Consider the following 15,473-nt stretch of genomic DNA (forward strand, 5'->3'; position numbering starts at 1 on the left):
ATTCAGGATTAACCAATTCAATGAAAAAAAAATCTGTCTGAAAAGAATGATTCGCCACACTATAATACATGCCAAAAGCATTCAGTCAATCCTTCCTGCTGCAAAAGGAAACTCATTTTGGTTTGGATGAGGGTCAGTAATCAAGTAAACTATGGTTCTAAATGCATCAGTACATTTTAAAAGCAAGTCAAAGATTTTTTCTTTTTAATCAAACCCAGACAAAATCAACTGTCATTATTATGGTTTTATTAGTCGTAATGAGAATTAAAGCCCACCCAAGCCTCAGCAATGGTGGATAAATGTACTTTATTCACATCTCATACATATATTTGCATATATTCATATAAAATAAAGAATACAGTAGACTGTCACCCAGACAATGACTGGGCCACAATTCCTTGTTTACTTTTGGCACCCTGACTGGCTTCCTGACTAGCTGTGTTCTGCAGTCTTACAAATATGATGCAGGATCCAATTGCGGCAGCTGGGACGTGCCAAAATCAGAAAAATCCTGGTACGGTTCCCTTGTATGTCCCTCTCAACTCGCCTCACAAAACGGAGCAGTGTCTTCTGACACTTTGCCAACATTCCCAGTAGTTTCAGGGCAGTGGTGGGAATTTCAATGGCTGGCTTGTGCGGTCTGTGGTTTGGGTTTTGGGGGGGGACCTAACTGATTTTTTCAGAGTTTTCAGACACAAAACTCTGTCACAATTACGTATTGACTCTTTACATGGAACCTTATTGGGGCACCAACAAAGACGCCAAAGGAAGCTTCATCACCCTCCAGTTCACAGAGGTTCCTGAATCAATCCGAGTGTGAAAATTAATCTCAGAAGCGTTATCTCGCACTGTAACCAGCGCCGTCCCGAAATCTGTTTTGAACGGTCCCCATCCAGAGCTTCAGAATGACTTGGATTAACTGCATTAGAACACTACAATGGGAGACGTTTCCATTGCCGCCAATGTTAATATGAGTTTTTGTAAACATCCACCTTAACCAGGACAAGATAGTACTCACCAAATGTCAACTTCACATTACATACTGTATCTTTAAAAAAAAAAAAAACTGTTGCGCTCTAACTAAGAAAACGAAGACAACAGGTTATTCCCCACAAGACAGGATATAGATCATTACAACCAGTTGGAGAAAGCAGGGTACAAATCAAATCCAATCTCCTCTGAGTTTCGTCTCAAAATCATTAGCGCTTGTCTATACGAGTCGTAGCTATCATAAATCAGTATGTACAGATTAAGCGCAAGCCATGTAAGACGTCAGATGTGAACATGCATAAACTGATTCGTACTCAGCAGGAGACCGGAACTGGATCGTGTTATGAAATGTCCTAGAGGAATATAACTAGTGCAATATCATTTTTATATTATTTATTTTTCTCGTAATAAATATATGGCTGGTTATCCAAAAAGAAACTTTACAGGGAGAGCCATGCTATGAAAAAGGCACAAAAATACGAGCAGAAGCTTTTCTATTACGGCGTCAAACCAGTTTCTGTATTTAAAGTTGCTTTTTTGTAGTGAGAGGTGTACCGTTTTGTTTGACGTAATACTAGTTGAGCTCGTTTTTAAAATCTAGTATGGCAGAAAACTCTACGAACTATAAAACTCTCATGACCGTTGACAAAAGCGGAGTTGTCTATAAAATTAGCAGCCACCAGAGATTTTCTTTGACTAAAGGACTTTGAAAACACTGAAACAGACTTTGTCAAAAGCCGTAACTATATTAAATCGCGAATTAGACTTGATATATAGCGTTAAAAACAAATTCACGTAACTGCGGAGGAGCGTTAATGGTACTTACAAGGTTGCGGCTACGCCGGCTAGTATGAACGTACGGTTTATTGTCGAAATACACAAGCGATTAAGGATTGCGGGATATGTTTTAAGGTCGAGACGATCGCGTATTTGCCGTCCCAATCGATATTCGCAGCCATGCAGGTGTCATGTCATATTCAGTAATAAATAAATTAAGTCCACACCACCAGTCTATAGTGACAATAAAAACAATTCACAAATCAGATGATACAATCTGAGAACGACTTTACTGATTCAAGCACTCAAAAAAAACTGAAAAGGCGTCTATCTGGACACCCAGACCAAAGGAAAGAGAGAGAACAAGGACGAAGAGAGAAAGAAGGAGATGGACCAGTGCAGCTGGAGGTAGTCAGTTCTGCTTTAACTCCTTTTAGATAGCCATCTGCTCTCAAGCAACAACATGGCTGCCCTCCTTCTGAACCTCGGCTCCTGCGCTCGAAAAAATGCGCTTGGCTATTTGACGTCTCCAGCTGAATCCAATGCCGTTCTGTTTTTCATCCAATTCCTCCTGCACAGTCTCCGAGGGGAGAAGGAAGCTTTGAAGAGCATGAAGAGCGACTCTCAGAAGTTCTCAGAAGGAGCAGCCGTTACTAGCCCAAAGGGCTCAGCAGTGGTTGATAAGAGAGGGCATCGGTTCGTTGTGTTTCAGGCCTGTATACGTCCTTCACAACTAGAGTTCAGTAAGAGAAGCTTTCGGAGGTGGTGCTTGTTTGTTCCTGTCCGTTGTGCCGTCTGAAGGAGTGGCTGAAACGACGTTAATGAGAGACAAAATTATGGCCTCGGTGAAACTTTATTCATTGATAACGGTATGTGGTAAAGCCGGTTAATGCTTCAATCATTATAAGAACATTATTTACCTGTGTTGATTTAGCTAGGGCTGGATTTACACTGCCATGATAATATTTAATCTGTTTCTGGAAAAGGAAAAAAAAGGAAGTTGGTTTTAACCGGTGTGAATAGGCAGGACAAAAATAGATCTCAAAAATGATTTCTTAAAGGAAGTTACTTTTCAGATATCTCCACATCTAATGGGGGTATATTGGCTTCCTCTCCTGAGAAAAGGGCGGGACCTTCTTCTGGACTCCGTTCAGTTTGAGGAGCGTTTCTTTTTGATTTAATCTGCAACGAAAGGATAAAAAACAATCAGGATTTGAAGCGAGAAGGCTGTGGTGTAGAAGGCTCAACAGGGCAACAGGGCTACGCGTACCTTCCAGACCAACAGAAACACCACTGCGATGAACGGGATGGCGAGGAGCGACATAAGACTGCTCTCAACAATTTTCGGAAGGAATGCCCCTACAGAAAAACAAGACGGGTTTTATCAGTTTGCAAAGATGCTCTTGTTGAACTGTGACAGATAGCAAGACAGACGTTTAATCTTAGTACATCTGTTGAGCGATAATTCTAACATCCGACCTGCATAACTGGATAGTTTCCTTAAGATAAATATTAAAGTAACAGATCACCAAAAATAAAAAATACAATACAACTTGTCATCATTTACTCAACCTCATGTCACTGGATAGTTGGATAGTCTTTCTCAAATAATTGCTTAAGTAATAAATAACCCAAAATCAAATCAAATGAAGTCAAATAAAACTTCAGTCATTTATTGTTTCCTCTGTGGATAGTGTTTTCCTAGATAAATGGTTATCTTCAAATAAATGTTAAAGGATAAAATAAAATTTCAGTCAACATTTATTCAACCCTTGTCATTTCTTGTTTCTTTGGCTAGCTGGATAGTCATCTTCAAATAATTGTTAAAATCTAAAATAAAAATAAAAAAACATTTCTGTCAACATTTAATCATAGTCATCTACATACAAAGAATAAAAAAATAAAAGAATATAACAAAATAAAATACAATTTCTGTCAACATTTATTCAAACTCGTGTCATTTCTTGTATATTTGGCTAAATGAAATGATTAAATAACAAAACAAAATATAATAAAATATCATCAACCTCATCTTTAAATAAATGTTAACAATTTTAATTAATTTAATTCAATTTTAACATTTATTCAACCCTTGTCATTTCTTGTTTTTTGGCTAGCGGGAATTAAATTAAACAAAACAAAATATATTCAAATAAAATAATTTAATTAACCCTCAAAGACCGAGACAGCCGCCGGCGGCTAAAAATAACTATTGGTCTTAAATGTTTAATAACTTTTGAACCGCTAATCCAATTTGAATGCTTTAAAAAGTCTCGTAAAGTACAGAGTCTGCTCTTTTCAGTGATATCGCATTTGTCTCATTTGGATATTCAGAGGCTCCGTAGTAAGCGTGATTACGTCATCACATTTCCTCAGCACTGATTCGTCAGATGAAATCAACACGTTTTGGTCCTCTGAGCCAAACAGGAACGATTGTTGATGCTTAGTCCCACCCCTGTGCCCCGATTGGGTCAAACTGTCATCTATTCAACCAATAAACATAGGTTTTGGTCTTTTGAACCACCGATTAGTATGTTTCTTTGCAGATCTGAACAGACGCAAAGTGAAAGCAAAGTGTGTCTTGCGTGCATGAAAACAAACGCAAAATAACACATTTGCATGACAGCATTCTTTGAAAATGTACAGAAATACTCACGACAGAGCCCTTTGACATAAAACAAACCAAAAACAAGGATGAAACAACAGTAGATATCGGATAAAGCACTGGAATGTGGGTTTTCGGCAGTGATGGGCAAGCTACTTGGAAAATGTAGTGAGCTAAGCTAACAGTTACTCTTCATTAAATGAAGCTTAACTACACTAAAGCTACAGCCTTTGGTAATGTAGCAAGCTAAGCTACAGCATCATGGCAAAAGTAGTTCACTACATCTAAGCTATTTTTTAAAATTTCATTTTTCTATTGAACCAACATCATACAAAGTCAGTGCTCTCTCAGTGATCAATTAAATTGTCAGTCATACAGGCATGCAAGTTCAGTTTAATTGTTTATTCAACCACTCTTCCAAACCAATTTGGCAACAAAAATCTGTATCATGTACAGGGCTGGATTTATCTCATATTCTGGGGGGTTGAATTCTTTCTTGAAAAAAATAAAAACAAAAAAGCAATGGCACCAGTCTCACAATATTAAACGAATAAAACAGGGAAAACACAAAATTTGTAAATAAAATAATTTTATACATATTATTGAATAACATAGTCTATATATGGATGGGTGTTCGTCAACTGATTGCATGTCGTCAGAGTTTACAGTGTTGACAGCTTCGTAATAAATAGCCTAAAGGAAGCGCTGTAGATTTGTTGTATATAGCTACTAAAATATGACAGACCGCACAAAAACAGCACTTTAATTTACTGCCGTGTTTGAACAAAGATAGTGATTGATTTCATGAATACAGGAGCCTGATTTTTTTAATTGTCAGAATCTATAGTACATAACAAATACAAAAATAAAAACAAATCACAAACTTTTGCAGTCAAGACTGTGAATAAAAGACAAGTGTGGAATGTAAGCCAGATTTGGCCCAGACTCTGTTACTATCTGGGAAGCAAAGCTAAATTCTATTGTAAATTTGTTAACTGACAGTAAGAATATATAACCGAGTCAAGCGGCTATTTTCGTTTGCAGAAGGTAAAATGCATTAACGTAAAAATTTAACCGACAGGTCACAGCGGCTAGACCTATAAGTCACATTTGTGACCCTGGACCACAAAACCAGTCATAAGGTTAAATTTTACAAAACTGAGATATATACATCATATGAAAGCTCAATAAATAAGCTTTCTATTGATGTATAGTTTGTTAGGATAGGACAATATTTGGCCGAGATTCATCTATTTGAAAATCTGGAATCTAAGGGTGCAAAAAAATCAAAATACTGAGAAAATCACCTTTAAAGTTGCCCAAATTAAGTTCTTAAAAATGCATATTACTAATCAAAAATTACATTTTGATAGGTTTACAGTAGGAATTTTACAAAAAATCTTAATGTAACTTGATCTTTACTTAATTTCCTAATGATTTTTGACATAAAAGAAAAATCAATAATTTTGACCCATACAATGTATTTTTGGCTATTGCTACAAATATACCCCAGCGACTTAAGACTGGTTTTGTGGTCCAGGGACACATTTTATTATATTCTGAAATAAACAGGCCTACAGCATAATGTTATGACATTATTTCCCTCACTCCACAACAAATCCTTTAACTTTAATCTTATTCAGAACAGAACAATGATGAAATAAATAAATAAATAAATTTGCCTAAACAATCCAAAACAAATTAAATGTGAAAGTAAAGATGGGCTTATGTAGACTACCTCTCTTGCCACAAATACAAATGTTTCCATATCTGCAATGTATTTGAAGCAAAATTATTATGCATTGGGTGCTTTGTACTTCATGCACGTCGACGGAAAATATCATGATGAGCAAAAATGTGCCACAGGACCGGTGGTCATGCTGAACTGCATGTTATACACACTATTTAAATTGACTAGTGTAACTTTTGGGTGACTGTGTTTTATTTTTCAAATGAACATAGTGTGCGCGTAAGACACCAGCGCGATCAAACAGCTGAATATCATATTCTGTCATGTTGGTCATAGTAAAGGCATAATTTGCTACTGCAAAGTCCAAAGCAGTTTGAAGTATTCAGAATATTAGCAAAGATTATTATAATTCGTTTAGACTAGAACACGGTTTCATTCTTATTTTGCTATGGAACCTGGACGTTTTTTGTTTGTTTGTTTTTACTAACGAACCGAAATATTTTGCCTTTCGCCATGAATTTTACACCCACTCTCTGCCCATCTTGTACTTCTGAGTTTGAGATCTTCCCAGAGCACTAGCCTGCTTCAAATACTAAAATCAAGGCGCCCATCACTAGCATTGCAGATTATACAGTTTTCTGTTGCTATGTGGGCGCTCAGTTTTTTTCTGACATTTAGCTAAAATATCGACAACAAAAGTCTCGACAACCAGTGCTAGACTAAGACACACTTTTCTCATATCTTCGAATGCAAAAAAAAAAAAAAAGAACATTAGCCTTTATTAATGTACTTTCAATCAACACTTCTTTATTTACCTCAAGTCTGCAAACACGCTGAGATGCTTCAAACTGCGTGCCGCACTTCATTGACGAGAGAGGCGGGAGGAATAATACGGTTTGACTGACAGTTTAATGAGCCAATGGCATCACGAGGTTTAGTGGCGGTGGCGTCGCTTACTGACCCAGGATCAGTGATCCGTAGCAGTTATATTTCCGATTTGAGCTTAAAGTATAGAACAATATATAGCTTGTAGCTTTTGTTGACGCTACCGCGTTACTTGATCAAAATAATAGCTTAGCTACTGAAAAGCTATTTGATTCAGAAAACAGCGACGCTACCACCACGCTACTGAGAAATGTAGTTAAGCTAGTAGCGTCACTACTTGTAGCGACGCTACTGCCCAACACTGGTTTTCGGTCACTAGGCGATGTCCCGGTAAAATAGATTCCGACGCAGACTACAGCCAGCAGATCCATCTATTTGGTTGTTATATTATGTAACTAATTATTATATAGTTTTTAAAGATTATTTGTACTATTTTTTCGGTTGCACTCTGTATATTTCTCTCTCATTTTGTGTGTAGTTTGTGAATAATTTGGATTGTTTATTTATTTTTTTGTTGCACAAGACAGTTTGTGCATTTTTTCTTGTGCTACTTTCTACACTATTTGTGTTTATTGTTCATCTTTTGGATTAAGAATATATTTATGAAATAGTAAATTATTTTTTACTGTGTTTTGCTATTATTTAACACTGTTTCTGCAATGACTTTACTCCTGAAACGTTTTTGGACAGATCTATATTGTCAATAAACGAAATGGGCCTGTTTTTCACTGAAAAGCACCTAAATAATATTGTAATAATTGGCTATAACTTGCTTGGGGAATGTTATATATAGACAAAATTTTATTTGGAAGTGTAAAACACCTAAATACAAATTTTTAAAGAAAAAAATCTAAACTTCAGGAGTTTTTGTTTGAGTACACAGTAAAAAACACCCAATTGTTGGTAGCGTTTTTTCCTAAAATTCTGGAAATTCACTAATTTTTAGAGAAAACAAAAGGAAATTTGTAATTTTAAATTAGCTAGACATAAAGTTCAAGTTCTTATGTTTATAATGATATATGACAATTGATGCTGACTGCTAGAATAGGTCTGAAAAAACAAAAAAATATACAGGTGCCTCAGGTGCCCCAAAAATGTTCTAGGTCTTTAAGGGTTAATAAAATGAAACTAAGTAAAATATTTTTTTCAGCATTATGTCATTTCTTGTTACTTTGGCTAACTGGATAGTCATCTTCAAATGAATGTTAAAAATTAAATTAAATTAAATTCTTACATTAACAAAACAAAAAAATATATAATCAATTAAAATAAAAAAATTGCGTCAATATTTTTTCAACCTTGTTTCATTTATTTCTTTGGCTAGCTGGATAGCCATCTTTAAATAAATGTTAAAGAATAAAATAAAATAAAATAAAATAAAATATAAAATACAATTTCTGTCAACATTTATGCAACCCTTGTCATTTCTTGTTTTTTGGATAGCTAGAATTAAATGAAATTAAATTATTAAATTAAACAAAACATAACAAAATATAATAAAATAAAATACATTTCTGTCAATATATTTGGATAGCTGGAATTAAATTAAATTAAATTATTAAATTAATCAAAACATAACAAAATAAAATACATTTCTGTCAACATTTGTTCAACCTCATGTCATTTCTTGTTTTTTGGCTAGCTGTAATTAAATTAAATTAAACAAACCAAAACTAAATAAAATAAAATAAAATTCTGTCAATATTTTTTAACCTATTTTTTTTTTTGCTGGATAGTCATCTTCAAATGCATGTTAAAATTAAATTAAATAAAACATTTCTGTCAATATTCTTTTAACCTCATGTCATTTCTTGTTTCAGCAGGATATTCATCTTCAAATATGTTAAAGGACTAATAAAATAAAATAAATCTGTCAACATTTATTCAACCTCATGTCATTTCTAGTTTCTTTAGCTAGGTGGATAGTCATCTTCAAATAAGTGTTGAAAAAATAATATAAAATTTAATTCCTGCCAACATTTATTCAACCTCAGTAATATCTTATTTCTTTGGCTAACTGGATAGTCATCTTCGAATAATTGTTAAAGGATAAAATCAAATAAAAAATGAAATGTCTGTTCAACATTTATTCAACAATATGTGATTTCTTGTTTCTTTGGCAAACTGGATACTAATCTTCAAATAAATAAACGACAAATAAAATAAAATAAAACTAAATTATAATTTTGGGCAGCTGGATATTCATTTTCAAATAAATGTTAAAGGATAAAATAAAAAATGAAATGTCTGTCAACATTTATTCAACATTATGTCATATCTTGTTTCTTTGGCTAAATGAAAAGTCATCTTCAAATAGATGTTAAAGAATAAAATTAAATAAAATTTCTGCCAACATTTATTTAACCTCAGAAATTTCTTGTTTCTTTGGCTAACTGGATAGACTTCTTCAAATAAATGTTAAAGGATAAAATAAAATGTCTGTCAGGATTTATTTAACCTCATGTCATTTCTTGTTTCTTTGACTAGCTGGATACTAATCTTCAAATAAATAAACTACAAATTTACAAAATTAACAAAGTTAAAATTTTGGGCAGCAGGATAGTCATCTTTAAAAAAAAAAGTTAAATAATAAAATAAAATACAATAAAATCATTATTTACTTGATGTTGTTCATCTATTGAACCTAAAATGAGTATTTCTGAAGAATGTTCACACAATTTTCCCTTATAACGAAAGTAAATGCGGACTAAGGCTGTCAAGCATCAAAAATATGACGAAAAAGCAGCATGAAGTGACCCATATTACTTGTCTGCCAATATCCTGTCAGCTGATTTTTTCTGTGAATACAACTTTAATTTGAGTCCATTCATTACACAAATCTCTCGGATTTTTGGAGCTTGACGGCCTTATTCCCTTTTCAAACTCATTGAAAGATAAGAAAACCAGCAGTATCTCTTCTTGTGTTCCAATGAAGAGATAAAGCCATGCAGGTTTGCACCAGCATTGAAGGTAGGTGAATAATTTGATATTTTTTATATGCATACAGTGATAAGTGACGAAATTTATGCAATAACTCACCTTTTTCAGGGTCACCAGGCAAACCGTTACGCTTCTCTAGAGAAAGCCAGAAACAGAGAAGCATTAAAAGTCTCAGATAGAAACCGTTCATTGTTAGACGCTTAAAAAGTCGCACACAATCTCCTTTTCTCTCCGGCCCATGAAAGATCTGATCTGTCCGCTTTTGGAAAGAAAGAGCTTGCGCTTGGGAAGATCTGAAGATTGCTCTGTAATCAACATGGTGACAATTGGACTTCGATTCTGTCCTCCCTTTCATGCCGCTCACCAGGGAGCATCTCTTGGTTTTGAAACTCAGCTGAGACTCTGTCATAATAGCGCTGACAAAAACATGTTGCCTCTCGTTTTGTCCAGCGGCTTCGTTTGAAAAGGCGTGGAGCGCACATCTACCCACACACACACACACACAACGTGCGCAAAATTGCAACCAAAGCCGCCACAGGAGATATGATTTAAAAGCGGGTGTTAACATCTAAAACCTCAGTTGCAAATGGGCGGCCTTCCACAAACGACATTCTGCGGTTTCTCAATAGCTTCATTAAAAACGACACAGACAGCACGCTGCAATATGCGGACCATGCCGTCGCAAGGCCTTTAAGACGGCGCCTTACCATTTGTACTATGTTGCGCTGACGTCGTCGACGCTGTCGTAGTTGTCGTTACTGTCGTTTTTGTGGATGTGGGACACGGTGGGGGCTCGCAATCCTCCACATCTCTCGACGAGTTGGCAGTGTTGAAAAAGTCCTCCACAAACTCAAAATACTTCGCCGTTAGCCACATCTCATTTACGTAGTGGCAATCGAATTCTAGCATTGAATCCTCCTAGAGAAGCAAAAAAAGTGGGGTCATTCGTTGGAATGTTTTACTTAGAAATACAATATGGTTCATTAGTTGTGTTTGTTAACATTAGTTAATGCATTGTGAACTAACATGAACTAATAATGAACGACTAATAATAAATAACACGATTGATAAATATTGTAATGAATGTATTGCTCTTTTTTATTCATGTTAGTTAACACAGTTACTCATGTTAACAAATGATGCCTTATTGTAAAGTGTTACCTAAAAATTAATAGTTTTTTAAATAGAAATATGAAGAAATAGAAAAATGAATTATGCAAAAATAATTATATTTATTTTATAAAATGATGAATAATACCTTAATTAAACTTAATTAAAATTAATTGTATGTATTTATTAATTTGTGTGTAACACCAACCTGCCAGGGGGTCTGCAGATGGAAATTAGCCTAAGGCTATAATCTGACATATTTACATTTGTGAAAATGTTCATTAATATGTATTGTCCCATTTTTCTCAAATAAATAAATAAATAAATAAAATAAATAAACATACCAGATTTTGCACTGCTTTACAAATGAATAGTTGTTTATTGTTATGAGCTGAGTTTTACAAATCTTGCTAACTGGTTTGCTCATTGATTTTACTTAAAAAGGTTTAACTAGAAATATAAATGTAAATAAAAAAGATAAATATATACATTTTAATATATGATTTAAAACTAAAGGTTATATTTTGAATTATTTTATATAACACATTTAAAATTTTAATTTTTATAAAAATATATAAATGTAGTTTTAAAAATAGTGTAAACAGAAATATAAATGTAAATAAAAATAAGAAAACATATTAATTATTTTATATAAGGCATGATATTTGATAAAATGTTTTTATTTCAAGTGCTTTTACAAACCTTGCTCATTGGCTGTTGCCGTTTACTTTAAAAATGTGTAAATGTAAATTCAAATAAAAAATAAATATGCACATTTTAATATATGAATTAAAATCATTTTAATTTAAAATATCTAAAATATTTAATCTAAAATATTAATTTTATTTATTCATTTATATTTTATACTATTTTATATAAATATTTGATACAATATATATTTTACTTAAAAATAGTTTAAATAGAAATGTATATACAAATAAAAGATAAATATATACATACTAATATATGAATTAAAATATTTTATATTTAAGCAATAAGGTACAAGAGGCCGTGCTGTATCGTGAATAAATCACGGCTGAAGGGCGTTGTTACGGCTGCAACCCCTTCAGCCGTAATTTATTCATGATACAGCACAGCCTCAAGTACCTTATTGCTTTTATAAAACGGATACCACACAATAAAAATATTAAAATCAAAAATATATATTAATTTATATATATTAAGTTGTACGTTTTCATAAAGTAAAATCATTAACTGCCTTCCGCTGTAAAAAGTAGTCCCTAACTGCTGACCAATCAGAATTGAGGAATGGAACTAACCGTTTTATAATATTTTATATAAAATATGATATATAATAAAATTAGATTTTTTTCCCCCAAGTGGTTTTACAAACCTTGCTCATTGGTTGCAATATTTTACTTAAATAATTTTAGATGGAAATATGAACGTAAATAAAAATAAAAGATAAATATATACATTTTAATATATAAATTAAAATATGGTATTTTATATTTTATGTTATTTTAAATAAAACATTTTGTATAATAAAATTAGATTTTTTTCCAAGTGGTTCTACAAATCTTGCTCATTGGTTGTTGCAATGTATAACTTAGAAAAAATGTTTTAAAAATAGTTTTAACAGAAATATAAATGTAAATTAAAATAAATGAACAACATATATTTTAATGTATGAATTAGCATATGATTTTTGATATTATTTTATATAAAATATGATTTTTTCCCAAGTGGGTTTACAAACCTTGCTCAGTGGTTGTTGCAATATTTTACTTAGACATAGTTTTAAAAATAGTTTTAACAGAAATATAAAGGTAAATTAAAATTAAAGATAAATATATACATTATATTTATATTTTATACTATTTTATCTAAAATATGTTATGATAAATTATGATTGGCTTTACAACCCTTGCTCATTGGTTGCTGCAATATTTTACTTGAAAAAATTTTTAAAAACAGTTTGAACAGAAATATAAATTTATTACTATTTATTATTATTTTATTTTATTTTAAATTTTAATTTTTAATTTTATTTAATTTTATATAAAAAATGATTTTTTCCTCCAACCTTGCTCATTGGTTGCAATATTTCACTTAAAAATAGTTTTTATTTGTTGAAATAGAAATAAATAAATATATATTTTATATATGATATATAATAAAATAATATTTTTCCCAATGTTTTACAAACCTTGCTCATTGGTTACAATGTCAGCGTATTTTAAACTATTAAAAAAAATAATAATAAAGACCTAAAACATTGCAGATTTTGCCTTGCTTTTTCTCAGTTGTTTTACAAAAGTTGACAGAATTAATTTTTATAAAACCTACAGTTGACAAGAAAATGAGTCACAACATAGCAAAAGATATCAAGATTTCTGCATTAAAATACAATTGTTATTGTAATCATTTGCCTGAGGCAACTTACCAAGCCATATCCAATGTGATACCGCATCTCCTGCAGTATTTGGACAAAAGTGCCTATATTATCTTTATTGGAGGATATGTTCCCAAACTTCTGCGCCAGGCCTTTTAAGCTCACCTCCAAGTGAAATACATTTAGCTTCACCCAGCACATACCACACTTGAAGAAAAATAAAAGACATTACTAGATTATCACCGTGTTTGCTTTTATTCCCATGAAAGATTCAATGAAAGCTGAACGATAACAACTCACCACTTCTTTAGGTATATAACGTAATGTAATCTTGTAGTCTTTCGGAATATTCTGTTTCTAATAAGAGAGAAAGAAAAACGCTTCTGAGTGCCAAAAACTACACAGCACATGGTCATTTCATCATCAATAAAAAGCAAAAATAAAAACCTACCAGTGAGTAACCACAGCGTAAACATGTAATTACTCTAATTGGCTTTTAACCTTGCCGTAGGTAGAGTGATGAAAGCCGCAAACATATGTACTTCAAAAAAAAATTAATCACCGGTTATCAACCTTTCAGCATATGGCACGCACAGCCATTTGGCATCACAGTTCATAAATATTTTGCTAAAGGATAGCAATTGCCGTTACACAACCCGCTTGTTCAAGCAAAGCGATAAATTCAATAAGCCTTTCCATTTTTGATGATCCTAAAAAGACAAGCATTTGTTTTATGTACACTACTCTATTATCATACTTTGAACCACATGTCTGGGGCTTTTATTCCAACACACATGAAATAGATTTCAGCTCTTTCCCCCCTGAACATCGATAAATCAGCCTCGCTCAGGAAAAAAAAAAAAAAAAAAAAAAAAAGCCACGGGAGAGATAAGAATGTCCAAGCGCTTACCAACAAAGAAATTTTCTTGATGTCATCTGTAATGGGATTTCCTATTTCACTGGAATAGGCAGCAACTGTCATGTACAGCAATAAATGGACACAGGTGCATATCCAAATCTGAAAAACAAGAGGTCACAGTTCAGTCTAATTGATCGTAGCGAAAATCTTTTAATAATAATACAGATCTGGTTGTGTCCTAATTTCTAATCTCATTGTTTGGAGGAGCATTAGGCCAAACGGAAAATGTTTTCGCAGCTATTTTGAGAACAACCGGGTCAGTTTTGATGGAATAAATGAGCGTTTTTGTCTTTTTTCGGCCGCTGCTATAAAGCTTGTTGTCCCATGGTGGCTTAGGGCTTAAAGCTTTTGCTCCCTTCTTCCCAGACCTGCGATTTGAGCTTGTTGCATAACATGAGGCAGATTTGCTCTTAACCCTGATTACAAGGGTGATCCCAGACAAACAATGCATGAGCCTTGTCGGGAGAAACGGGCCAGCAATTGAAAGAGTTGCAGCTTTGCTCGGAGAGGGGGAGCGGAGCAGAGGTCGAGAGCAGACTCATGTGAGGACAGGGCGTTGAGCTGCGAGATGCTTCGAGTGCGTAATTGCACAATTATACTCAGCAATTACATATTTTCAAAAATTAGGATGGTTTTGGGATCACGTGCCCGCAATCGGATGCGTTTCTCGCATTCTCAGCATTTACATTCAAAAACAGCTACACTCAACATGAATCAAAACTTTCTTGTACGTTTCTGGTCTGTTTGCTTTTCCAACGTTTAATTTTACATCAAAATGTAATCATTTTCCTATCAAATTACATTCATTCTTTCCTTTTCTGATTATGTCACTGAGGCTGTGCAGGCCACTGAACAATGTTAATAACTTTACCCATTGTTTTAGCGAATTAACATTCTAAAAAATAGTAGCAAATAGCAAAATAAAATAGAAGTTTGCTAACCGACTAAATAAAATGTGAATATACTAAAACAACAGCTAAACAGAAAGCTACACTCTTAAAAATAAAGGTGCTTCACGATGCCATAGAAGAACCTTTTTGGTATAAATGTTCCATAAAGAACCTTAAACATCTGAACAACCTTTCTGTTTCACAAAAGGTTCTTTGTGGCGAAAGGTTCTTCAGATTAAAAAAACGATAGAAAGAGATGGTTCTTCACAGAACCTTTGACTGAATAGTTCTTTGTGGAACCAAAAATGGTT

General features: G+C 33.2%; 1 protein-coding gene across 2 annotated transcripts in view; it reads right to left on the minus strand.

Moving 5' to 3' along the window:
* Window positions 1-229: 229 nt before the first annotated feature.
* kitlga (kit ligand a) overlaps window positions 230-15,473 on the minus strand; it is a 28,815-nt gene continuing 13,571 nt past the window's right edge. For both annotated transcript variants that reach the window (XM_073831958.1, XM_073831959.1), the window contains exons 2-10: window positions 14,264-14,371; window positions 13,654-13,710; window positions 13,405-13,560; window positions 10,595-10,805; window positions 9,987-10,022; window positions 3,038-3,126; window positions 2,837-2,949; window positions 2,688-2,744; window positions 230-2,574 (exon numbers count right to left, since the gene is read on the minus strand). In XM_073831958.1, coding sequence (XP_073688059.1) covers window positions 2,714-2,744; window positions 2,837-2,949; window positions 3,038-3,126; window positions 9,987-10,022; window positions 10,595-10,805; window positions 13,405-13,560; window positions 13,654-13,710; window positions 14,264-14,371 — 801 coding nt within the window. In that variant the 3' untranslated portion in view covers window positions 230-2,574; window positions 2,688-2,713. The remainder of the gene's footprint in view (window positions 2,575-2,687; window positions 2,745-2,836; window positions 2,950-3,037; window positions 3,127-9,986; window positions 10,023-10,594; window positions 10,806-13,404; window positions 13,561-13,653; window positions 13,711-14,263; window positions 14,372-15,473) is intronic.

The sequence above is a fragment of the Garra rufa genome, chromosome 25 (genome assembly GCF_049309525.1).
Source record: "Garra rufa chromosome 25, GarRuf1.0, whole genome shotgun sequence".
NCBI lineage: Eukaryota > Metazoa > Chordata > Actinopteri > Cypriniformes > Cyprinidae > Garra > Garra rufa.